This window comes from Pomacea canaliculata, linkage group LG12 (genome assembly GCF_003073045.1).
Source record: "Pomacea canaliculata isolate SZHN2017 linkage group LG12, ASM307304v1, whole genome shotgun sequence".
Classification (NCBI taxonomy): domain Eukaryota; kingdom Metazoa; phylum Mollusca; class Gastropoda; order Architaenioglossa; family Ampullariidae; genus Pomacea; species Pomacea canaliculata.
The window spans coordinates 10212811-10239712 of NC_037601.1; the positions used below are offsets into that span (position 1 = coordinate 10212811).

The 26902-nt window shown below is 41.6% G+C and overlaps 3 protein-coding genes and 1 non-coding gene across 5 annotated transcripts; 3 read left to right on the forward strand and 1 right to left on the reverse strand.

Moving 5' to 3' along the window:
• The first annotated feature begins 628 nt into the window (after positions 1–628).
• LOC112553399 (repressor of RNA polymerase III transcription MAF1 homolog) lies at positions 629–8338 on the forward strand. Of its 2 annotated transcripts, none has more exons than XM_025220591.1 (7): positions 629–1266; positions 1788–1934; positions 2686–2860; positions 3768–3892; positions 4087–4206; positions 5250–5327; positions 5676–8338. In XM_025220591.1, exons 1-7 carry the CDS (start codon positions 1184–1186, stop codon positions 5698–5700), a joined length of 753 nt encoding a protein of 250 aa, XP_025076376.1. In that variant the 5' UTR covers positions 629–1183; the 3' UTR covers positions 5701–8338. The 2 variants fall into 2 exon arrangements, with proteins under 2 accessions (XP_025076376.1, XP_025076377.1); XM_025220592.1 differs by having other exon boundaries at positions 630–1266; positions 5253–5327.
• A 57-nt stretch (positions 8339–8395) lies between these two features.
• Positions 8396–16079, reverse strand: LOC112553398 (aquaporin AQPAe.a-like). The gene is made up of 3 exons (XM_025220590.1): positions 15389–16079; positions 12477–12557; positions 8396–9952 (listed from the first exon to the last, which is right to left on the reverse strand). The coding sequence occupies exons 1-3, from the start codon at positions 15929–15931 to the stop codon at positions 9698–9700; spliced, it is 879 nt and encodes a 292-aa protein (XP_025076375.1). The 5' UTR covers positions 15932–16079; the 3' UTR covers positions 8396–9697.
• Positions 16080–21639: 5560 nt separating this feature from the next.
• Positions 21640–21753, forward strand: Trnal-caa. Its single transcript has 2 exons — positions 21640–21677; positions 21708–21753. It is a non-coding gene; the product is annotated as a tRNA-Leu (tRNA).
• Positions 21754–25648: 3895 nt separating this feature from the next.
• LOC112577349 lies at positions 25649–26902 on the forward strand. Its single transcript, XM_025260406.1, has one exon. It carries the CDS (start codon positions 25649–25651, stop codon positions 26900–26902), a length of 1254 nt encoding a protein of 417 aa, XP_025116191.1.

Sequence of the window (26902 nt, forward strand, 5' to 3'; positions counted from 1 at the left end):
GTAAAACAGCTAGTACACTGGAAGAACAGTGAATTTACAGCAATGAAATCTGATAAAGACATCATTTGAAATCAGAGGAAGGCTGTATTATTTCTGATCTGAAGACAGTCTGATATATACTTGGTTCTACGAAATCATCGTTTTCTTCCACATCAACTGCCTCGTGTATGACTAGGTTAGGTCACGGAATATATCCACCTACGTGGGTTGATGTATCGTCATGGCATCAGTTCAGTAACCCTCTCTACACCGTACCACAGAAATTACCACTAATATAAGTTAATGAATAGTAGCATGTCGCCATAAACATGTCTGTCATATTTATAAAGTGAAGCAGATACCAACCAGTTAAAGAAATGTCAGTCCTACGCCTTCTCAACAAATTCCCATGTTGGTGAAACTGCTAGCTCTGATGACCTTGACCGTACAAAAAGGAAATTCACAATGATTTCAACTGAATAATATTGAAATGAATATTTCGAAATTTGTGTTGAGAAAATGACTTTATTATAATTGTTAAGCAGTACGAAGATGTCTTTGGGGATCACAATGTCACTAGTTGCTAAAGACTTTCGATATCATGCGTGTGCGCGCGTTACGGAAACTTGTGTCCTTTGGAGTTATTTTAGGAAACATGTAATCCAGTGCATTGTGGGATATGTTGGTGAAACTTGAGGGACGTGAAGGTGCTAGTCGTGATATTTGGATCATCGGGAGAACGTGGATTACAAGAAAGTTTATATTCTTTTAATTCAAATCGAGCAGTTTGTGTACCTTAACGCTGTGTGTGTTTTCGCCGTGTAATTTTCGTTATTCGTGTGTTGTGGCTGGATTAGAAGGATCAACAACTGCAAACAACATGGCGTCTGATTGTTTTGGAGAAGTGTTTATGATGGACTACAGTGGATGCTTTGTAACCGAGTGCAGCAAAATATCGCCGTCTGATTTTCATCCGAAAAGCATCCCCCAAAACAGTGGTAGATTCCCCCCCTTAAGTTGTTTGCTTCTTCTTTGCTAGACAGCGTGCATTGCACGAGGAAGTGATTCTAGACCTGACCCAAATTATCACTAGACAGTTTTACTGTGGTAGGTCCAACCTCAACGTTTGTTGTTTACTTGATCTATTCTGTATTCAGAAGAAGAAAACTTGCGCATTTTCAGTAAAATTTGACTAACTACAAATATGAAGTTGCTTGAAAACACACGTTTTGAAGCAGTAAATTCTTTGTTGTGTATGGAACTGGAGAATTGCAAAATCGATGGCAGGTAAGTTGTCACAGGAACGGTAAAATCAGATTTCGTCTGTCTCAATGTTGTACTAACTATTTAGTTATTTTTTAATATATAATTTTGTTTTGGATAAGGAAGTAAACACACTTGATCCTTGATGATGTCATTGGGATTCTACAATTGCAGTCATAATAGATCACTATAGTATAATGCATCAAAGAGCTATAATGCCAGATAGTGATATGCTTATGTGTAAGACGTTTTAATTTAATTTTAAAGATTAGGTGGTTAATAAGCAAAGCTTTTGGCATTTGGGACTGTTACACCCCTGGCTACCATCATAACCTTTCACAGTAAATGCTTGGAAGATGATCACCAGCCTTAGTGCAATTGCTAGCACTTTGTTAAGAAAACAGATCACATGCTTTGGCATAAGAGACAGAGTGAAAGAGATAAAAACACACTGTTGGTTTATTAACCTTATTGTATTTTTAATTGTTAGAAATGCATTCATGTAATTTTATTGATAGATATTGCTTATTTATTTTATGATACAGAATTGAGAGCTACTCATGCAAAATGGCTGGGAATGATAAGCGGTTGTTCAAGATGCTATCTGAGAAAAACAAAGAGGCACCTGGAGGATTGCAAGCACTCTCCCCACCTCAACTGTCACAGGTCCCCACCTCACGCAGCCCTGGCAGGTACTGTGACAGTTGATTGCAGTCATTGGAAGAATAGTGGAGGATCATAAGTCAGTATAATCTTAGAAATTGCCTCTGGTCAAACCATGAAATGGATGATTAAAGTACATGTTTGGGAAACAAAAAGGATAAAACAAAATGTATATGGTTGGCAAATATGAATCTTCATTATATAAAAGTTAAAAGAATATAGCATAAAATTATATACAAATAATGATGACGTTATTCCAAAAAAGTACAGTCCTTGATAATTGACACCTATATTGCAATTCATTGCAGTCCTTATCCTCAAAAGCCTAATACTAAATTTTCATGCAGAATCACATCTTTTAAAAATTGTTTTCACTGGAATATTGTCTGTGAACAAGATGAGTACATACTGTACTTATTTGAATGATGGCATCTTTGATAATGTACAAATTCAGCAACTGAGAAGACACAACCAGGCCCAGAACAATCTAAATAAAGGAAGGTAAAGCTTTCTTAGGATGCTATTCTATTCTTAGCCAGTTTAGCTATACTATTCTTAGCCAGTTTATGCAAAATATGCATAAGTGCTTTTGATCAACTTTGCATGACAAATATGCAATTTTGGAAAGCACTTTTTATATGGCTATGATAAACATTCATGGCAATGAATGTACTAACCAAACATGGCTGCTAAAATTGAAGGCAGGAAGAAAGAAAATCTAAATATTTTTATCGTGCCATTAAATAGAAGAACTAAAATAAATCTTTTATCTGCACCCAGCATGATGCAGTACAGCTCAAGTTATGAAATGGAGCCAATGAATCCATTACTGCGGGACACCATCTCCACCAAAACTCTCTTCTACCTCATCTCAACGCTCAATGCCTCGTTCAACCCCGACTATGATTTTAGTAAAGCTAAGAGTGAGGAGTTTAGCAGGGAACCCAGTGTACAGGTTAGTAGAAATAAACAGTTACAAAGCCTTCTCTGTTTATGTTAGTAGAAATAAATGTTTACAGAGACTTCTCTGTTTATGCAGCTGTCAGTCATTCTCTCAAGTAGTAAACTGCTTTTTCTTTTCCCTGTCAGCTTTGTTCTTGTTTTCTCTACAGTCTTAAAACAGTTCACTTTTTTGCTTCCTCTGCATACATAGAGTATTGTCTGTTCCTCTGTTATTTGTTTACATGGCTTGCTATTTCATATTTCTTTCTTCCATCACCACAATGCGTATTGTATCTGTTTTCTTTTATTGTCAGATTGTTCAGGAAGAAAGGTGCGGCCACTTAGCAGATATTCTTGCCTTGTCTTTTGAGACTTTCCTCATTTTGTCATTGTCTCAGTATCTTCACTGGTTCTGATCCTACCTGACAGATCACATCCAGTCTGTGGTAGCTGCAGGCATCCAATTATCACCTGCTACTTTAAAGTGTGGGGTGCCTGAGGCTGTGTTTTTGGGCTGGAATCTTGGAGTTGTCATCGTTATTATCTCTTTGTTTTCGTCAGCACATCACTATCTCTTGAATGTCTTATCAGTCCATCTTCCTTAAGCTTTGCAGGATCAGTCTTATCCAGCCCTTGTTGTCAGATTCCTCTTCTTCTTGTCTGCTGTTGATGTTCACTGTTCATCTGATCAGTCTGTAATAACTATTGTGTGACACTAGTATCTTTGTATGTGTCTAGGCTGTAGTGAGTGTTGTTTCTAGTTTCTCTATATCTGTTCAGTCTGTGATGACTGCTGTGTGGTAGTAGCTTCTCTATATGTTTCTAGGCTGTAGTGAGTGTTGTGATTCACTAGTTTCTCAATGGGTATGTTCTGGCTGTAATGATTTGTGACTCACTAGTTTCTCTATATGTGTGTCCAGACTGTAATGACTGCTGTGGACACACAGATGTTCGCGACAGCAGGGGATGTTTATGGTGCCCTCAAACACCACCTATGGGGTGCAATTGATGGAGAGATTGAACTAAAGGACTGTTTGGTGTACAGGTAAGGGGCATATTGACCTTAATATTGCTCTTGTCAGTCCTGATCTTCATCTTTATGCACTTGCACTGTCTGTCTGTGAGGTCAAAGCAGGGGAGATTTCCCTAACATCCTGTTAACTGTTTCACATGTTGTGTCCATAATGTCAGCAGTAAATCTTCAGAACAGCAGATATTGTTATTGTTTTTTTTTTACAGCTACAACCCTGACCTGTCTTCAGACCCGTATGGAGAAGAAGGTTGCATTTGGTCCTTCAACTACTTCTTTTTCAACCCAAGGCTGAAGCGCATTGTCTTCTTCACTTGCAGAGCCAGCAGGTATCCTAGAAATACTCATCATAGTTTGGTGCACTATCATTCACTGTTTTCTGAAAACCCAAGAGTTTGGGTTAGATATTGTCCATTATTTTTAGCCTTTTAAAAGTACCTTGAGAGAGATCAAATTCATTCTAAATGTTCCATACACGCACACTATTTATATAACTGACCATCACAAAATGAGTCCTAACTTGGAAATTTGTGATTTAAATATTTTAATCTACAAGTTTTGAGCTTTCTTTGGATATTAAAATTGTCCACACAGTCCCAAAATTGGGTGCGTTATACATGTTTGATGTTCGCAGATATGATATCAGCCCTTTTAAGAAAAGCAGTATTAAAGGTTTTCAGCATTCCCACAAGGTTTTTTTTTTCAGTTTGTACTTCTAATTATTCAAATTGTACTACATTTTTCAAATTTCCTGGCTACTAGAATGCGCCTTCTGTTTGAGAAAGTATAAGCACCCTTTTGAGATTAATTTGTCAACTGAAATAACCTCCCCTCTCCACCAAGCTATATGACTGCTGAGTTTAAAGACCAGCCTGAATGGTTTGCATGTTTTGCAGATATTGGTAGATATAGGTGATATAAACCTAACCTGTAAATTTCAGCATTCAAAGCCCATCCGTTAATTATCCGCGACAATTCAAATTTGCAATCAACGAGTGCCTCTAATAGTGTACTTCGTCATGCTAGTGCACTATTTTCAATGTTGACAACAGTCAACACCAAAAAGAGAATGAACAAAAGTTTGGATTGTTCGGATGTTGAAAGTCTGCATTTCCCGTGTTTCTGAAAAAGCTGCTATTATAGCACAATAAATGCAGACTTTCAACATCAGAATAATCCGAACTGTTGTTTAGTCTCTCTCTTATTCTGTTTATATTGCCTGTATCTACCAATATTTGCAAAAAATGGAAACCATTCAGGTTGATCTTGATAAATTTGTCAACTAAAGTAAACCCCCTTTGCCAGTGTGTAGACAAATGTTGAGAGGGTGGTGGTTTTGCCAATAATGCTGGTGTTTTTTGTGCTGACAAAGCAGCAGGTCTCTTCCCTATGACTCGGGGATTGCTGAAAGCATGAATGCAGACATAAGTGAAGATATGATTTTTCAACAGTAAGTTAATGTTACATTTCTTCTCTCACGTTCTCGCAGTGTTCTCACTGTGTATTACAGAGCAATAGTAAATTTACTGGAAGGTACAGCTTTTATAGTTGTTGTTCGAACACTGTATGGTTGTATAAAGCTGTTGTGTTTGACAGAGAGTATTGCTGATGTTAATAATTGGCTTGTTGGTGCTGTTAATGTTGGTATTTAATGTAGTTTAAGAAACTAGTCTGTTTTTGTTTGATCTACTTTACCTGTAACAGCTGCCTAAATCTGTCTATAAAATGCTTAATTTTTCTTCTTAATCTTTATTGTGATCCTGTAGTCATTTCTCAGAAATATGTGTGTTATTTTCAGGGATTACGATGGTGACATGATGTGATGAGCACCTACCCCCACAGTGCATTCAAGAAAACCCATGGGTGTTTAAGAGAGTGTTCCCAACCATACACATTTAGGTGTGGAATTTGAGAATAGGGGATGGGTGGGAGGGTTAAACATGGCGGACCTTTATCATGTAGCATTCAACACCCCTCAGATCTGCTCGGCAGCTTCTGCTTTTATCTCCAGTAGTTTATTTTGTTAGATCTTTGTCAGCCTCAAGGTTTTTATTTTGATTTATGATCTTGCTTACCCCTTCATTTTTTCATTGTATTTTGAACAATTGCCCGTTTAACATAAATATAATGCCATCTTGCAACACCCATGCATACACACAACTGTCACCATGACAGTGAGAATTGGCTGTCGCGAGTTTGTATTCTGACACCAACAAACCTCTCTTTGAGTGTGATATGTTTACAAGGCTGACCATCATGGGTGGGTGAGGTGGGAAGTGTGAGTGTGTGTATGTATGTGTTGTGTGGGTGTATATGTTTGTGTATATGTGTTGTGTGTGGGTTTATGTGTTTGTGTTGTGTGTGTGAACATATAAGTTTATTTGGATGTGTGTTCATAAAGGTTCACTTGATTCTTACCTTAGAAAGATGAGTGCTTGTGTGTATGTAAGGCACTTTGAGTGCAGCTGGTTGCTGTCATTTTTATTCTTATTTATATTCTTTTTAAAGCAACAGATGTGCTTCTATTAATGTGCTTTAACTTAAATTGCATTGTTAAAGATGTGCACCATTATTACTAATGTATCATTAACCAATGAATCGCTTTGTTTTTACTGGGAAAACTCTACTGCCAGTCAATAGCTATCATGCTTCTGAACACTTTGTGATCTGGCAGTCACGTTTGTTGGTGTGATAATCAGCAAGTTCAGCAAGTACTTATCTCTGGATCTTTATAGCCGCCAGAATGTCATTGCTTATTATTTTAGCTTGTTGTTGCAGTTTTGTATTGGAGAAATGATGTTTAGCATTTATGAGCAGGTTAATTTTATACTAACACATTTTTCCCAGTTTTTAAGTTTTCCCAGTATCCTTTAGTAGATAAACACTTAATATTTTATGAGGTGCTGTATTGACAGGACTGGAACTGTCAACTGTAGTACAAGGCAGCATAAATAATCCTGAACACAGCTCTTGTGTCCTTGACTCTCTCCAGGTATGGAATGGGAATTATTTTAAAACTTTTTTCCTGCTTCTTTGAGGAGAGTTTTATGGCTCTCAGGTTTAAACAAGTTTATCATCTTGTTTGGGTTTTGTCACTTTCACCTGATTAATTAAATTTTCATGTTTTTTCCCTTCTCCCTGAAGATCAGAAGATCAGCCGCTAAACATGTCCACCTCTGAAACATTTGAATTGTGTATACATCATACAATCCATGCTACTTCCTACAGGCAGCATTCTGGAAACTGGTGTTTTACAACATCCAGATTATGTTAATGGACAAATGTAGAAACAGTAGGTTTTTTGGTGCGTAGTGGAAGAGCAGAGCAGTGGTCCTTAGTATATTGTGATGCAGGTTCTCATGAATATATTATTTGAATGTCTGGACAGTGGGCATCCATTTAGCAGTTCTTTGTTCAATATATTGCTTGTCTTGGGGTGACAGTGACATCCAGTACTGAGCAGTAGAGAAACCACATAATGTCCTGTATGAGAGGGGCAGTCCAACACAACACAGCTATATTCTGGATGTTGCTGCTACATTTGAACTGTTGTCATCAAAGGAAAAGTTACAATGTTTTCATCATTGTAACAACATGATTAATACTGCTTCCTCAGAGGAAGGCTACCATTTTTAATTGTTTTAAAGAGTCCTGAGTTTTGTTTTTAAACTCTTGTCCTTGGAGGTTAATATGTTTGGAGGATACATGATAGCTTGTAGAAGTCTTGACATGGCTAGGCGCTAATTGATGACAACTTGGCTATAGTTGTGCAAAACTGATCTATGCTGTGCACTTGCTGGCTGTGAAAGATGTAGCTGTAAAGTCAGCACCCTGCAAGCTGTGCAACACTGAGAAGCTAGTACCGGCTTCTAACCTGTAAGCAGAATCACTCTGTGATGTCTTGGCTTAGCTGGTCAGCATGTTCTTTCTCAGTCATTGTGGGACATTTGAAATGCCTTGTGTCACAAGGTAACAACACCTCAGAGCTGTTCAACTTGTTTGTCAGTGCCACTGTTTAATGAAGATGTAGCAAGGGTACATACTGTTTTGCAATATGCTAAGCTTCTAATATAAAACTGTCCATGTAGTATGGCTTGTGGAAGCACAGCGCTCAGGTGTGGAAGTGATTATTTCTGCAATTGACCATCAGTTTGCTAAACAGTTTCTCAATTGTGACAGTCTTTTGAGTGCTGTATAAATTGAAAATTAGTTGAATGACTGCATTTTTCTGAAGATATGTCAATAATGAACGGTTACAGTCTAAAGCTCATTCTGCCTTAAGAGGATTAACATTCTATAGTTGAAGGTTTTTCATATGTACATGGCATACTTTCCAAATTTTGTGTAATTTATAACAATATTATCAATGAAATTCTTTTTTACTGGGTACTGCAAGGAGTGTTGCAGTATTTGTACAGATTATGTTAATTTTTAATAATAAATCTGCATGTATCAAGCACTCACGAATTCTTATGTCATCATGTATAACAGCATACTGCAAACCTAGAGATCAAACAGTTTTGATTATAAAAACTTTAATTAGTAGAATGAGAAACAAATTTAGTAAGGCAGGTGAGCAAAGCTGAGTGAATATGTCAATGTACACTGGAATAACATGCATAGAAGATAAAGCAAAAAAAGCTACAACTGTGACCTGAACATTGTGTGTACAAATGGGTGTAGAACGGTTGGCAGCCACAAAATGCATGCAGCGTAGACACATGTTCAGACATCTTAATGGCAGTTTGTCAATGTACCGACCTCAAAACACATTTAAGACCAGCAGCTTATTTGTAGAGCCAAACCGAAATGGTTTTTAATACAGAGAATATTTACTTCTGAAACGTTTTAGGAAAATCCTATTGTTGCACTTTGTATCTGTGTTCCAAGAGGACAGTGAAAAAAGTTGCTGATGCATTCAAAAGACAGTCAAGATCCCTTGAGGGCGCGCCACACCAGCATCTACAGCAGCTGGCGATGTTACCCACATGTCTACTGTAGCTGACGGTTTGGTGGATGATTTTTATAGGAACTCTAGTATTTGCCAGTACACTGAGCCTCATGATGAGTGAAGCTCTTCTGACTGGTAGGTGATGGCCGCAGTCTATGGAGCTACCGAATAAAGGGTTATGAAATTGCGAGATAAAAATACCAAAACTCAAAACAGTTTGGAAAATGAGCTTGCACGCCTTAAACTGTTTGTGAATCGTGCGCAGTTCGAACCATCAACATGAATGCCATTGTGTGTCTGTCAGTGTGAGTGAGAGCTGTGTGTGTGTGTGCTTGCATACCTACTTGTGTCAGTGATCTCGCCGAGTATATTGTATTCCATTTTGTATTGTGGCTGATATTGCCATGTAGCAAGCATTTCTTGTATGTCATGGCATTCTTGAACAAATGTGTTAACATTGAAACAATTGTCAATAACACTAAACAATTTCATAATCGCCATTGTTATAGATATCATATGTCGCAGACTAGACCATGCAGTCGTAGACATGACAAATATGCTACATAGGCTTATGATACAACATATCTCTTCAACATATTCCACTGTTGTTACACAAAATTACGATTCTTCACAAAGGCACTGAATAATCGGAGAATTGCTAATGCGGGTGGGAGGAGGTAAGTTTGGTGTTTATGTTCGTAGAGTTTCTAAGAAAATGTGAGCGCAGGCCTTTGACCAAAGTGTAAATGCCGAGGCTTGTGCACCAGACCCACAGAAATTCTGGTGAGGTGGGGTGTACCGAACTGTCAGTCTTTCCTCGCAAAAAAGAACGAAAACGGATGGCCGTGGACTACTTTGATAGAAAGTTATTACTCTTTAGCACCCTCTTCCGCCGTCTTGGCTTTTTCCGACTGCCCAGGGGTCGCTGTGTCTGTGGCGGGTGTCTCGTCGATTTCGATTACTTCTGGTGCAGGGCCGTCGTCCAATGGTGGCTTTTCTTGCTCCGCCTTCTTGGTGCGCAGCAGGCACTTCCGGGCCTTGGCCACAGTGGCACCAGCAGCAAACACGTAGTCGTACAGCAGGCCGGCCACGATGCCACCCGTCAGTGGCCCCACCCAGTACACCTGAAACAAGTGACACTCGCCCGTGAGACATTTGTTAGGTATAGCAGCCTTATTTACCCAACACACTGAGGGCAATTACATGGACAGCTGCTGGGAATATGTTAAAAAAGCTGTTACAGAATTTGGCGAAGCGACATCAGCAGGTTTGGCACCAAGTACAATACCAAAATTGGTCTCAAAATTCTAAAGTATGCGGCGGGCCGGCATAATACCAAAAACTCACCACGACTATACAACAAACCTAGTGAAGATGGGGATGGAAACCGTACACCATGATGTTCATTTACCAAGTTTCATGTGAAAAGTGAAGCTGTTTAAATTCGCTCACAGTGAAAATTTAAACCGTCTTCCCTCTCACAGTTCCATCAGACGCCAGACTCGTTATTTGTTATTTTTATACTTTTTCTGTTAGAATGTTACGGACTGATGATTCCGCACACTAAGTCTTATTTGATAAATTAACATTCAACCAAATTAACCTAAGTTAAATAACTAACAAGACAAGTTATTAAAACAAGTTTGCTTCGCATTTTGGCTGAAGGGCCGGTCCAGAGACGTCAACGGGGTGCATCTGGCCCACCCCTGCTCTAAAACGACTTCACAACTATTCTGGCCTTGGAGGTTAAAATGGAGCCGTGGAAGCAACATCACACAAAGAGTGTTTTTTCCCTGAAACATGTTTATGCGTCGCCTCATGCATCAATCACGTGATCTGCCGAACGAGGTGAAAGTTAAGGGTGGCGGAATTATCCATCAGATAACACATGCCATCCCGCCACCAACCCCATTTACCCCACTTGCCCCAACCTCTGGTGGTTGCAGAGAAAGATACGCGAGTTGTTGAATTGTATCTACCTTTTGAAGACATCGGCTTTGCGAATCTGTCCATAAACTTATTTTGAACACACGCTTGGCTTGAGTCGCCACAATTACAGCCTTGATTCACTCTTGTCTTCTTAATCAGTTGCCCTCATTTCTCTTTCTTCCGCAAATCGTCTTCTTATCTTCTGGGTTTTAGACAACAAAGCTGTTGACCATTCCAGATTTTCCTCCCCGTTGCCCTCCACCACCCCTTTTGAGAGTAAAACACCGTTAGCGACCTGATAAGCCGGCAAGCCAAGACGAAGGTGGCATTATGTTACACAACCAAGGATCTGTCTCCCCTGCCTGCAGATACCGGGTGTCTGGAGCCCATGACGTAGTTGTTGGAGCTGCTACCCCACCCCAACCCCCACTATCTGTGTTGCTGATGAAAAGCCGTCTGACGCCTGTTTCCAGCGGGCACAGCTATGTGATTCTTTCTCTCTCCACTGTTGACATACTTCGTGAAAACAGAAGATAAACAAGCTCTTTTTACTGTCCACAAGGACGTAGTGATTATTGACTCCCTCTCACACACACTCTTACTCTCATACATACACTCTCACGGACACGCACACTATTTTAATCTCTCAGGGAAAGAGGTGAGGAGAGAATTTGTTAAAAATTTAGGTCAGCATCTTTGGTCATCTTTAGTATCGTTACACGGCGTCAACCGACAAGGTACCTGCTGGCCCATAGAGGAGAGGGAACTGGTGGGATGTTTGTACAGGTTGAGGCCCAGACCCTGGAACTTGTCTTCGGTTGCCGTGACAATAGACATCAGTTCCACGCACCTACAACTGTAAGGCTTGCTACTAGCCTCGGCTTGTAGGGGAAGCGGGCGGGAGGGAGGCGTTATCACGATGTGAACAGAACTCGTATTACTGGACTGCTTGCAAAGGATTTTTTTCCAGTTAACTACTAAAACGAGGCTGCTGTATACAAAGCTTCCGGTTTAGTCACATTCATTGCTTAAGCTCACCCGGAGACCTCTGCAAGAGGCTAAGCATTGGTCTCGGCAGACAGCAATCCACCTATACATGTCCGTGTTGTGACCGACTGATTGGATGGCCGTGAAACCTCCATACGACATAACTACTTCACCGAGGCCTCACACCAAAAACCACTCCATTGAGGCCTCAGTTTATTGTGGCAACTGAGATTAAGAGGAAGAAGAGAAGGTAATAAGGGTAGTAAGGGTTCGAAACAAGGGAGGGAAACGATGATACTGGTGGGAAGCGCAGTTATAGGGGTGGGGATAATGTTAATAAATTAGAAAGTACAGTAATAAGAGTGGAGTTCACGGTAATAAGTAGTAGTAGGCGTTGCAAGGTAATAAGGGTACGCCGGAAGGGGCCGTGTGGCTGAAGATTGCAGACTGGAAGGCGTGTTCAGCTTTCTGGGTCACAGGGAGGGTTAGCAGCGCTGCAGAAGTCATCAGAGGTCAGGCCGAAACATTTGCACAATGTCGTCAGTTTATCGCCTCCCTCCCGAACTCAGCAGACTGGCGAAGAGTTGTCAGAAGTGGTTCCTACGACCAACAGCTTTTATCACAGCTACTCACCACTAATCTACCCACACTCCCGTAATAACAGTAGTTCTTCCGTAATCACAGCTACTCACCCAGTGGCTCTCCCAGACTCGCGTAATAACGGCTACTCACCCAGTGGTTGTTCCAGATTCTCATGATCACTGCTGGACCGAAGCTGCGGGCGCTGTTCATGCTGGCACGCGTGTAGTTGATCTGTCATCAAAGCATCGCCATTGGTCATTTTATCCATATGCACGGACGTCAAACACACATACTATACATATATCACTTATTACAGTGTTGACATCAAACTTAGTGACAAGTGTCAATTATTACAGTGTTGACATCAAACTTAGTGACAAGTGTCAATTATTACAGTGTTGACATCAAACTTAGTGACAAGTGTCAATTATTACAGTGTTGACATCAAACTTACAAAATACGTTTTGTATGCACCATGCGTTGTAATTATTGTCATTTGCTTGATTTTGAATGTAGAAGCATATGATGGCCATACTGCTATACCAACATATCAACTCGATACCACGCCGACACTGTCATTAGAGTTGTATAAAATAGGAATTAATGCCACTTTCTGTCTTCTGTCATGTCATTACATTAACAAATAAGTAATAATGTAACGTGTTGTCCTTGCAACATTTGCATTCAAGCTTTTTTTTGAGGAGACTTACAGCACACCCACACAATTTTTTGAGGAGCCTAACAGCACACACAAGCAACCGGCAGCGCGCCTCCATCCTTATCTGTGTGACTGGGTGGCCCCGTCTGAACAACTTACTGTTTGCAGGGTTAAAAACGGTTGGCACTTTTGTTTATTCTCATATTTGCTCTTTGTTGTTGCTTTTACCAGGCCTTTTCATTTCGATAAATTTAATTATTGCATTAGCCTCTCTGCTCACTGCTATGGTGAGGCTGTATAGACTTGTAGACCTCACGAAATGTGGTGAGATTGTGTCGACTGTAGGCCTCACTGCGGTGAGGTTTCGTGGTCTGAAGGGTCCATTGCTTGTGGACGGCAGGGCTTGTTGTGGAATGGTTGAGGACATGCAGAGAGTAGGGTTCACTGTGGCGAGATTGTGCAGACAGCCAGACTAACGCGGTCAAACCATTGTGGTCCTGCACTTCTCGCACATCACGACAGTGGTGGCATCGGGTGGGGCAGCAAGTGGTGTTTCTGTCCACGGAAAGAGACTGGAGGTGGGGGGGGGGGATACAGACAGGGTAAGAAGGTTCTGGAAGGGGCAGACCGGATACGCTATACTTGCAGGGTGTTGGTGTGAACAGGTGGGAACGAAATGTTTGTGTAGACCGATGCCTGGGCATCAAACACATGTTGTACGTGGTATGCATATTTGTCAATCATATTAGTGAATAACTGAGAGAACTTGTGTATGTGTGTGGGCCCTATTTTCCCAAACCCCTAGCTTCCTTCCTCCTCACCTCCTCTCTCTCCCAAACACACACACCCATGCACCCTGGCGTGTTAATTTGATGCTGCACATAAACAGCCTGAAGAGCGGAGGGCTCAGTGGAAACCTGAAGGAAAATTTCTGGGTCAAGGGAGTTCCTATCGGCGTGAGAAGCAGGGGCTGGAGTGGAAGGAAAAGAAGAGGAAAGGACTGTTTATCAGAAGTGATGGATGGATGGAGTTGAGCCTCTTTACGAACACTTCACGTAGAAAATTGATGTGAAACGAAGATGACACTGGCCTTGCGGTAGATTAATTTAATTTTTTTTTAAATTTCGGTATCCAGGCTAACATTTTGCAAGTAAAAAAGCGTTATGAGCGGCGCTCAGTCGTGAATCGAAAGCTCTGAGCTATCAGTGGAGACAACGCCTCCTACAGAGGGTACAGTCAATGTAGATTGCTGTATCCACATAATCACCAAGCAGAGAGAAATTGCATTAAAATGGTAGGTCACATGAGTGTTTGGCGACGGTGGAAGGTTCCTCGCAGTGAACCTGTTTGTTCAAAAAGGAAAAAGGCAAAAAGCTACAGACAAGCTAGCGCACAGAGGAACTAGGAGGATATAGACCCACAACATGATGATAAAACCAGAAACGATCGTGGACAAAACAGAAAAACAGAGACAGCTGCTTCAATCAGCCTGTTAGGCGACGGGACATTAATCTGATTTTTAAGGACGGTCAATATAGAGAGGGTACTGTCAACGTACGAAGGGTACACAGTCAACATACAAAGGGTACACAGCGTACATAGGGTACATAGCGTACAAGCTTTCAAGCGGTGCAGTCAGCAGGAAATACGGAAATGGATTGTAATGGGTGTGGGGAGTGGATCTGGTCAAACAAGCTCCTTAAGTTGCAACATAAATTCTGTGCTTGGTTCTCATCTCTCATACCCATTACAATGGCGGCTGTTGTGGCGGCAAGACATAAACACGATGATCTTATTTCGTCCATAAGAAAGCATTTATTGTAAGTAAATATAAGAAGGCATGTGTGCTTTTGAACATTGACTTACGTCCCAGGAAGCAAGTGGCTGTACAGCTAAGAGGTCATGGACTTGACAAGACGGGCACGCACATGCGCAAAAGGCGTTTTAATCAATACTCGGTTGTTCCGTAGCACCACATCCATAACAGACATCTTTCATCACTGTCCACATTTACTTATTGCTCGTGTATAGGGCACCACGAATCATGTACATTTTGCACAGGTATAGGGTGTCTCGAACCATGGCCAGTGCCATCCTCTCTAGTGAAACACCTGTATCTCAGGTGAAGATATTGCTGTCCTTGATCCCAAAATAACAGCATGGTCTTTGATAGATTTAGATATTACTTTCTTTGCATTTAAAAATTAAATATGACACGAGAAACTACGTTCAATGATGATGATGATGATTTATTAAAAGGGAAAAGCAGGTTTCTCCAAATGTAACATTTAGAAGAGGGAGGGGGGGTAAGCATGGGAGACGACATAAGGCAATGAAATCGAAGCACGATACAAATAAACAACCAGCCACAAGCACATCCATCATGGCGATGAGCGCTACTCACCGCAAATAGATGGCAGACAACAACAGCAAGGCCTATGGTAAGAGGCGAGGATCCACCCAGGTCGGTGCGGGCCGAGTCTCTGGACGCGAAGACGGCGAGGACGAAAAGGAAGGTGATGAGCAACTCTACCCCGAATGCCTGGGCGGCCGTCAGGTCGGACGAAATGATGGTGGCACCAAGGTCACCCCTTCTGGTCGCGGGGGTCAGCCCATACAGCGCGCCGGCTCCCAGAATGCCTCCAATGATCTGAGCGACGATGTAGAGAACTCCGCGGATGATGGAAACTCGCCTGGTGACAAGAGCCGCCGCCGTCACAGACGGGTTGAAGTGGCCGCCGCTGATGTGGGTGAAGATCCACACAGTGGTGCCAACCGCCAAGCCGAAGGCCAGCGAGATTTGAACCACGTCAGGTGCCGACCAAGGCACCCAAGCGCCGCAACCCAGCAGCACGATGACCAGGGTGCCCAGGGTCTCGCAGGCCAGTGACCGCCACAGGTTGGGGCTCAGCAAATCTTCCACGTTGTCCTTCATGATCTTCCACATAATCCGCTTATCCCCAAGTTTTCGGCGTTAAAACCCTCTGCTTCTTATCCCCAGGCACGACAAGAACGACAAATGAAGTGGACGATACTGCGAGGTTCTGCTGCTAGAGTGGGAGGGGAGATAATGCCGGCTGCAAGTAAGAAACATGGACTACGTTGCTGACCTTTATACAGGACCCGCGCAAGGCGTTCATTTGCTGAAATCAAGTGAAGGCTGTCGCTGATTGGTTAGCTCTAAGCTTAACGCAGGGTACATTCGGCGTAGTAATCTTCCAGGGCGGGGCTCCTGTGAACTGCCGGAAGTGGCGTCTGGCGGTGCCACATTCTGCAGGCGCAACGGGGATGTGGGGTTATGGGGGAGGAGATGGGGACTCTGGAAGTGGCAAAAGACACGAAGGGTGGTGGTGGGAGGAGGAGAAGAGTTGACTTCTAGACACTTGCTGACAAGTCCAGAGAGAACGACGGGCACTGCGCGCGCGCACGCACACACACATACTTGTACTCTATATCGCGCAGACTGCATGCCGAACAGGTTCTCAATGGCAGGCTGTGTGGTGCATGAAGACAGCAGCGTTCTCAGAGTAAAGTAAGCTAGTCAAGACAGTCATATACAGTCTTGCCGATGGCACACTGTCTTGGTGATAACACAGTGTCTTGCTGATGCTGATGATATACAATCGAGGCGCCCGGCTTAATCTTTCTTTCTTGATCACCCGGCAATAGTAAGCTCTATAGGCTGCCAAGAGGGAAATGTTCTCTAATTTTCTCGTTATAGCTATACAATGCATTATATACGAATATAATGCATTTTAAATTTATGCAATTCAATTTTTTAAGTATAGAATGCATGCTATAGCTAGAGAGAGAACTCGGTAAAAACCAAAGTATTTCATTTATATTATACTCAGAAGTTGATGTCCAATTCATTTTAACTATAAAATTCCATTGTGTAGCTACAGAATACATTTTAGCTATACATTTCAACTGTATAGAATGAAGTCTGTAACTACAGAGTTGAAATAGATGCGGAACGAAGCTGGCTCATTTGCATATGGGACAAGAAGGTCAAAGATCAGCCAAGGAATGTGACTAAACCGGAAGCTTTGTACACACCTGCCTCGTTTTGCCGGGAAAAAATCGTCTGCCAGCAGTCTAGTAATACAAGTTCGTGATGTAACCGACAATGGAATAGCTTATACAAGAGAGAATTCGACTGACAGTGGAATAGCTTATACTTATGTCTACAACACAAGAGAGAGCTGAGGGTGAGACCTCAGGGCGGCGGCTGTAATGAAGGAGACGAAACGGAAACAAACAGTCGGCCGTCGGCACAGAAAGTTGGAGATAACGCTCTCAACTTGTACCAACTTTGATTTTTTCCTTGCCTTTATTTGCGAATTGTGCCTGAACAAACAACATTTTGCTTTGGATACCAGCGCCATCTGCAGGTTGCTTTTTTCTGTCATTTGAAACTCAGCTGACAAGATCGGAAGGCAAGGAAGTGCGACTGGGGTAGCCTGAAGTGCCGATAAAGTTAGCGTGAAACGTGAAAATTGTGGCGTTTGTACGTTCTGTGTTTCAATATTTTTGTGTAATAAAAGAAAACAAAGACACAGTTGAGAAAACAAATTGAACAAAACATTGATGATGATAATAATTATGATATGTTTATTTGTATAGCACTTTTTCCCACCACTTCAGACGGGCTCAAGGCGCTTTACTAAAAGGAAAAACACACAAACATAATAAGAATGGATGGTAGTCTCATAAACAGTTGTAGTATGACTGTATATTTGTGACCTTTGCCAATCACAGTCTATAGCTGATAGGCACAGGCAACAAACTGCACGATGACCATTCTGATGAAAACATTGATGTTAAGAGTGACCGTCATTTTTTTTTTTTAGCTAGTGGCGGGGAGGTGATGCTGTAAGGCTGACTTGCTGGTGGAGAATCATAGAATTGAAATTTGGAACAAGCACAAAGTTTTGTGACTGATTTGTCTGACATAACTTTGTCTCTCTTTAGCTCTTGACATTCTTTAATCTATAAACCTTACCAGCTATTAGTTTTAAGAAAGACATAAGTACAGCAATCAGGTCAAAGGCCTCAAAAACAAGTTGACATTTTTCACCATAAGTCAGATTAGTCTGGATATACATGTCAAGGAAGGCAGTCAAAGTTTGAAGTCGACACTGCCGATACCTCACATCTAAGTAATGATAAGATGGCCCTGATGTGACAGTAGAAATAAAATTGCTCAGGAAAAGATTAAAAGTGGCGCAGATACAGAAATGCATCCAGAAACATAGCAAATATCATAACAGATGAACTAATAAACATTATACACACAACTTCATGCAGATCAAGGGACAAATATGTAAAAGTGAGGGACAGGAGTCACCCTCGAGCCAGTTAAACGAAGGGCCACCAAAGGCGTAAGTATCGCACTTCCCCATCCTCTCCACATCATAGCAACAATTTCTTGACACGTACAGAAAGATTATGTATTAGTTTGTACTAGCACGTACACGGACAGACTGACTGACCAGCAAGGACAGAGGAAAACAATATGATGGCGAGTGAAGGGGCAAGCAGTCCGTCATGTTTGCCTTGTTACAGGCAGTTCGTACGATCAAGAGGTGAGGAGCGGGCCAGGTCAGTGTGGGTCGAGTCTCTCGACAAGAAGACGGTGAGAAGGAAAAGGAAGGTCATGAGCAGCTGATCTACTCCGAATGCTTGGGCGGAATTAAGAAAATGAAAGTGGCATTCCATCACTAACCGGCTAATCACCCAGCCATCCTACCCTCTCTAACCCGAGCCCTGGTAGCGGGAAATGCAAGTTGCTCAGGTTGCCGCCATCACATCACATTTCTGCAGAGCTTCACGGGTTCCAGAAAAAACCCTGGTGTTGTGCGTGTGTGCTCAGATAACCCCAGATGCTACATCGTATTTTTGAGGCAGGGTGAGCCCTTCCCACCCCAAGCTACGAGTTTCCGGTGATAAAGGAACACAGCCCCAAGAGTGAAGGGTGGGGGAAGGGGGTTGAGGTAAGGAAAAGAAGAGATGAAATAAGTCAAGATCTGGGTCAGGGTTAGGGTTAAGTCTCCTCCAGTCTGCGAGTGGCAGAGGGCTGATAGAGACTGAACTTCCAAATTTGGAGGCTGTCGTTGACACAAGAGTGGGAAGAATACACCGGGGGCCTTTATTCCATACTTTGAGCTACGGGTAAGGCTTAGGGTTAATTCTTTGACAAGCTGTTAATATCTCTTACTGCCCGTCAATACTCTTTCAGACTTATAGCTATACCACATCGAGAGAGAAACTTTACATTCAAGTGATGAGCGTATATAGATTGTATATAATCTCAGGCGAGGTCGAGAGGCCCCAGCAATATTGTCAAGTCTCTGTGATATTGCCAAGTCACCACCTGTAGGACATATTGCTGTATGACATATTATTAGTGATATATAATAAGTGTTTGCTTGCCATGTGGAGTTAAGATTATCAGGCTACCATATAAAGATTACGAGTGATGTATAACAAGGATCTATTTGGTTATCCTGTCGAGTAAAGATTGCCAGTGGTATAAAAGCATCAATTTGGTTACCATGTCGAGTAGTTACCACTGATGTTTAAAGTATTTATTTGTTTACCATGTCGACTAAAGATTATCAGTGATGTATAAAAGTATTTATTTAGCTAGTGAAGTAAAGATGACCAGGAATGTACGTGTGAAAGCATCTATACTTAGTTACCATATCCTGTAAAGATTATCGGTAATATATAAAGGTATGTTTGGTGACCATGCATGTTGAGTAGATTACTATATATATAGAAGTGTGTCTACTTGGTTTCTATATCGTATAAAGATAACCAGCCTCTCATCTGCACACTTCGTACCTCTGCCTCTAATCATCTTTTGCTAACCCCGATCTCTATTACAGTTTGATGACCTGAGCCCGGTTACATTTTGTGGTTTCAATTTTTCCACTTAACCTATAGTTTCTATTTTCCTCCCAGTCTGACGTGTATAGCAAAAGCCCAGGATTTATTTTTCAGCCAGTCTAATATATATATCTGTCAAAAGTGTAGTTTTATATTCTTACCTAGTCTAATCGATCTGTGCCTGTGAATTATGTTTTCCACTCAGTCTACTTTTTATTTTACATTTGTGATATTTCCTTTTTTGCTTAGTATCGCTTCTGTTTCCCCACCCTAAATTGTATTTTTTCCTAAATCGCATAGACCAGGGATGCACAACCTACGGCCCGCGGGCCATATCCGGCCCGCGACGCGGTCCCATCCGGCCCGCGAAACTTCTGCCCACAGTGCAGAAAATCCGCATGTTAGTAATAATAAAAAAAAAAAACGAAAAAAAACGAAAAAAGGGAAGAAGAAGTATTTATCCCCACGTAGGGGCGTCTCTCAATCTCTTTTTCGATGGACGAACATTTCGATTCAGTGCTCCGACTTGGTGTCTCTACGATGAGGCCGGACATTCAGAAGTTGGTTTCTGGAAAACAACTTCAAATATCTCACTATTTACTACATAACTAATGGTAAGTACAACATGTTCCTAATAAAAAATGGTATCTGCTCAATTTTTTTTTCTTTTTTGTATTTTTGCGGTGAAGTGGCCCGCGACACGGCTGTCCGAAATGGATATGGCCCGCGACACGGCTGTCCGAAATGGATATGGCCCGCGACACGGCTGTCCGAAATGGATATGGCCCGCAGGCCGAAAAAGGTTGGGCATCACTGGCATAGACTATACAACGTGGTCAAGCGTAGACTATAAAAGATAATCCCCATAGACTATACAAGATAATCTATAAACCCCATAGACTATAGAACCATAGACTAAGATTATCTCAAAGCCGACAGCGGCTGCATCATAATGGTTGACTACTGGCTCACTTCATTACGGGAGATAACTGCAGAAGAATCATTTACGGAGATAAAAGGGTTTACATCCCTTTACTGCTCTTGCTCGGGATTTTGCTTTATTCTTCTCTGTGACTTTCTCTCAAGAAAAAGAAATGTGATTAATAATAACATATACCATTAACTAAATATAGCCCTTTTATTTTACAAGATATAGAAAGGTTATCATCTTAAACGTTCTAAACTGACGCGTTTTGTTATGGAGAGCTCTGTGGGTGTATGTTTTAATTCCTCTTCGCACATTTTAGGATCTTCAATTTATCACAGGGCAGGCGGTGGGCGAATTTTTTTCCCACCAATAGGGTCGGATGAATGTCCCAATAGATTATAGATACGAGAAACTTTTTATGTATACGTTACTATAAGTGCGAGATTCATTGACCTCTTAGCTCGTCATCTGTGATAGCTTTGGGCTTTGGGTTAGATATATAGAGCTTTATTATAGGCTTTTATTTTGGTTAGAATAACTGAGCAGACAAAACGATCGAGGTTTAAGATGTCTGGCCCCACCAGAGATCAGGTTATATATATATTGTCTCTGCGCGCCACCAGAGAGGTTCTCCTGTCCTTGATCAGGGAAAGTAGGTCAGCTGCACTGAACTAAGCTAGAGATATGTATGATAAGTATATCTCTGACTGAGCTCGCTGACTCTAGTCATGCAAAAACGAGCTCTTATCTAAAGTGGAATAGGCGATATAAAATGGATGATCCGATAGGTAGCGTTACTGTTATATAAGTAAACAATAACCACCTAAACAGTTGTCAGGATGGCCGAGTGGTCTAAGGCGCCAGACTCAAGGTTCGACCTTTCACCCCGAGGTGACGAGTGTTCTGGTCCACGAATGTGGGCGTGGGTTCAAATCCCACTTCTGACAATATGTTTTTCACCTTTTTTTCGAAACTTACATGGACGAAGCTTTTTTTAGGCCATTCTTGTAAGTGGTGTAAGCTACTCTCCTTTTGTACAAAGCGATTTCAATGTACATGACTATCTGCTGGTAATGATGGATGAAAAGCAACATTTTTAGTTGTACAGATGACTGTCATTCGGTGAAACGCTGCTTTTATGTTATTTTATGCTATTTGTTAAAATGTCATTTTAATACTAACTTTGAGTAGGAGTTAACATTTCACGACTGACGTTAAGTCTGCCTGTGTGTAACCTAACGTTTCAGCATCAGCTTTATAGTTCGGCAGATGCACTCTTTCGTAAAGAAGGGATCGAGGTGTTTCTGAGGCTGTCAGACATGGGACTATGAAGAAGCAGTCATACATGAGGTTACATAAGAACATATATATGGTTAACAATATACACAGGGTTAAGAGGAAGCAAAAGTACATGAGATTAAACAGGGGCAGCTATATTTACGGTTAACAAGGAGCAGTCATACTTGAGGTTAACTAGGAGAACCTTCATGTATGTGTGATGTTTCAATCAACACGAAAATCAGTATAAAAGTTTTTTTAAATGGCTAACAATTAAGCCCAATTAATATTGGTGCAGGTTCAATACTCACCGCTAAAGGAATTAGGCTTTTTTTTTTAAACGATGTTATTCTTGCAAGTCTTTCGTCGATCAGCTGTTTATAAGTCACGTTCTTGACTGCTTATAAGAGATGTTACAGGCTGTTTATAACTCATGTTACAGGTTGTTTATGAATGAAGGTTCTGACTGTTTATAAGGAATTTATCTGTCTTTTGTCACGAGATTTTTGTGAAAGGAAAATAATCACGTTTATATTGTTCTTGGCTGCTTTTGTCACGTAGGAATGTCAAAGACAAGTCTACCACTGGTGTCTTGGATCCTCTTGACGTTTTTATATCAAATCAAACTTTATTGTCTGTCTGAGGAAGTCCAAGACAGAAATTTTTCTTTTGCTCACAAACCAACCACATATATAAACATTATATGATAATATATATATATATGTGACCCTCCACGACGAAATGAGTCTCAAGTCGCGGAGCAGTTTTGTGCTAGAGGCCCAGAAAGCTGATATAGGGGTCAGTTTTGTGCAGTTTGACTTTTCTTTAAAAATGGATTCCTTGGTTATTAAACTATCCGGAAAATACACTGCTATGTGAGAATAAAAGTTAGAAATGGACTTAAAAAATGTTTTAATCGAGGTACCCTACTGCTATTCGTACCGATTTCAGACGAAATTCAAACGCTGTTTCGATACTGTTTCCCAGTCATAACCACATCGTGTTATACATTGCCAGAAAGCCCGAAGTCTATAATGTTCATCTTCTTTAAATAACGATTCAAATACTAACAGATCAAAAGATTTCTCTGAAAACGTTTAGGAGTAAACAAACCTGGTCGGCCATCTCGACGCTAATCTTTGAACCTGCTTTTCTCAAAATGGCCGCCACCGTTGTTTCACACTTCAAACGATTATAACTCAATGTTAAGAGTAGAAGAACAACTTTTGTATCAAAAGAAAGTTCAAAACCTCTACTTTTTAAAAATCTGCAATTTGAAAAATCTTACATTTCTGACTTGTAGAAATTGCTGCTTTAGCTTCCCTGCCTGCACTGCCCAATTCACCACAATGTCAGCAGTAAAAAAGAAGAGACCATTATAAAATGTTTAATTTTCTTTGCAATTATTTTCACTCGAAATTATTTCCCCAACCTGCATGAGAAAAAGGAAAGAAAAAAGACGCCCCTTTTGTAAGCGACAAAATAGGTCCTTAAGCCAGGGAAGTGGGATGGAAGTACATAATTATCGTGTGATTATTTTTCAAGGAATGTCGGAATGACAGTTAAGTCAACAGTGGTTCATGTAGTATTGCCGAGCATTTCCTTAACATCAATGTCAACATGAAGGGCCCCGCCCAACATTCACTCCCTCGCGCACACACACACACTCATATGTATATACACATGCAATCACACACACACGCACTACCCGACCGTTCACTGGCACACCGACTGACACATGCGTTAAATTGTCTGGGGTCCCTCGGAGCTCACGCCCGGCAATTTGTATCTAAATATGGAAGCAAAGTGCATTTTCTTTTATCGGCATTTTGAATTGAACAGTTTTATAGCATTTAATGAAATACCAAGTAGTTGAGACAGAAGAATATTGGACAAACAATGAAGTATATCAGCAGAAGCAGCTCATTAAATCCTGTCACAGCGCATATAAAGTCTATGGATGGACTCCACTGAGAGGTAACTGCAGGAGGTAGACTAACACATCATTAGTACATTGCACTTTGTAGACACCGCTTTACAAACTAGTTGTACACACTACAGTACACGTCATCTTTACACACCGTAGCACATATCATTTGTACACACCACAGCACACATCATTTAAACTCTCCACTGTACTGGTACACATGGTCAACAGCAATAGTAAATATCTTTACTAATCACAACATTCTACACATACTCATAATCAGTTCCAATTACGTACACATCACACTCTCATAGTCTGTACTAATTATGTACATACCACACATAGTCATAATCTGTACTAATTAATACATACTACACGTACTCAAATCACATAATACCACACGTACATACCGCCCACACTTTAGGAATCATGTAATACCACACGTACATAATACACACTCTCACTATCTCATACTTAGCACACGAACACAGCGCGCGACCACAGACACACACGCTCATTGTGTGTACTAATCACGTACACACCACAGGCTGACATCGCTGTACATGTTACCTGTGTCATCAGGTGTACAAGGGTTAACATGTCTGACCACTGCAGGCGGACAGACTGGACTTCAAAACTAAAAAGACTGAGGTAAGGCGTTTGTTCGCGAGGCCCAAACAGGTGTCCGTCTTTTCTGACATTTGTGACAAATCCTGTGTATCATGCCCGTCGGTCTGTAGGTACCCTGGCTTGTCTGATGCCTATTATGTCTGAGTAGCTGTAGATTGTTGTCGCCATATCTTTGAAGAAATATCATCACAAGATAGACACGGGAATTCACTAACATCGTCAGATTTACTTTTTCTTCTACTATTTGCAGCTGACTTTAATATCACCAACTGTTGTTGGGCGAAAGAAACAGATTAGAACCCCACATCAAGCACCCTATTTCTTTAAATTAAAACAAAAATTATCTTTGGAAAAGGTGGTCTCTTAGGAAAGAGTGGGTTTCAACAATAAGTTTGTGTGGGGGTGCGTGGGTGTGTCTGGATGTTCCAGTGGGTGGGGAGGGAGAAGGCCTTCCTAAAGAAGTTTCGAGAAAGAGTCAGTGATGTTCTTTGCCAGGAATAGTAAAGAAGTTTGGAACAGATCCCACTCTGATGTTTAAAGCAGTCCTAAAGTTTTTCTACTAAAAAATGTCTGTAAATAATATAAGCAAAAATAAAATAAGAAAGATCTCTGCTAGTTTTCACTGATAGTTACCAGGTTTTCACTAGTAGCTCTCCATTGTCAGGGTAGTCTAGATGCTTTGGGGAATGAAAAACATGGATTTCCATTTTCACGTACATAAGCTATATTTTATGTTAAAGATGTGTTTAGACCCTTGTACTGTATATTAGGTGCTTTTCACCCTTCCGTAGATAGTCATTAGTGTCACGGGACACTACTCTGACAAAGGTAGTGGTTACGACGGATTATTTTTCTATATTTTTCTATAGATGTGTTATGCTAGTGTTTATCCCTGACAGAATTTTTTTGTTGTTGCAGAAAGACAACTTACTTTCAAATTGTCCTGCTATTCGTTTAAGAATGTTACTATGGCAACTGACAAATTCTAACTTTTCAGAATGTTGAACATGACCTTAGTAAGTAGTCCTCCGTTCAGCTCTGCATCCATAGTAACTGGCAAGACAGAGGCAGTCTGGACACCAGGTGAGACTGACAGAGGGACGTCACTCGTGCCAGAAGGCTGTGTGGTGCTGCGCTTTACAGATTATGTCCCCTGGAGTAATCCCCAGATGCTTATTTCCCAGGAAGTGGAGGAGCTGTTCCAGACGGTGGTCTTCTCGGCACTACTGCCTCTGTCGTTTCTGATCAGCGTCCCGACCAACATCATCAACATGATCGTCTTCTACAAACACGGCCTCAAGGAGCGAATCAACGTGTGTGTGTTTTACCTGTCTCTCGTGGACATGCTCTATGTTCTTCTGGCCTTTCTTTTTCAAGGCGACACCATGTACCTGAAGATCAAAAACATGTCCCGGTACAGCCTCATCAGAGGGTTTTTCATTGTCAACAAGATGGCTGGCGTTCTGGGCGTGTTCTGGGTGTCTACATTCGTCTCCATGGTAATCGCGTGCGAGCGCTGCTTTTGCGTCATGAGTCCCTTAAAAGCCCAGAGGGCGCTGCAGACCAAGACGACAGTGGTGGTGCTGATGCTGGTGTCCCTGGCCATCATCGCGGCCTACTTCGTGGTGGGAGCTCGCTGGACTGTCACGTGCGTTTTAGATACATCGTCCAATGTCACGTCCTTGACCTCCTACCCCAGCAGCTTTTACCTGAGCCATCGGAAGGCCATCGACACGCTGGACGGCGTCGTGTACGGCCTCGTCCTGCCCAACGTGTGCGTGGGAGTGGTGGCGCTTTGCACAACCATCACCATCGTGAAGCTGCGAATCATGGCGACCTGGAGACACCAGTCGTCGTCTGCTGACACAGTCTCCACCCGTGACGTGGCACTCACCCGGATGTTGATCGGCACCTCCCTCGTCTTTATGGCGTGCAGCCTTCCGGGCATCGCATTTCGCACCGCCATGTTGTTCGTGCCCGACCTGAGTGTCGACGGTCATTACCGCAATGTCTTCTACCTGTTGTTTTTTATGCACCAGGAGGCCTCCTACCTCTGCTGCACTTTCAACTTCTTTGTTTACTATAAATACGGCACCAAATTTAGAGACACGGTACGTGACATGTTTGGTAATTGTAATCATAGATGTGCATTCTCTTTTAAGAAACATTCCCCAATAATACCAAAGCATCGTGACATAATGTCTAAGCAGTCTGATATTAGCGAGCAGCATGGGGCCATGAGGCACACATCAGGGGCTTAG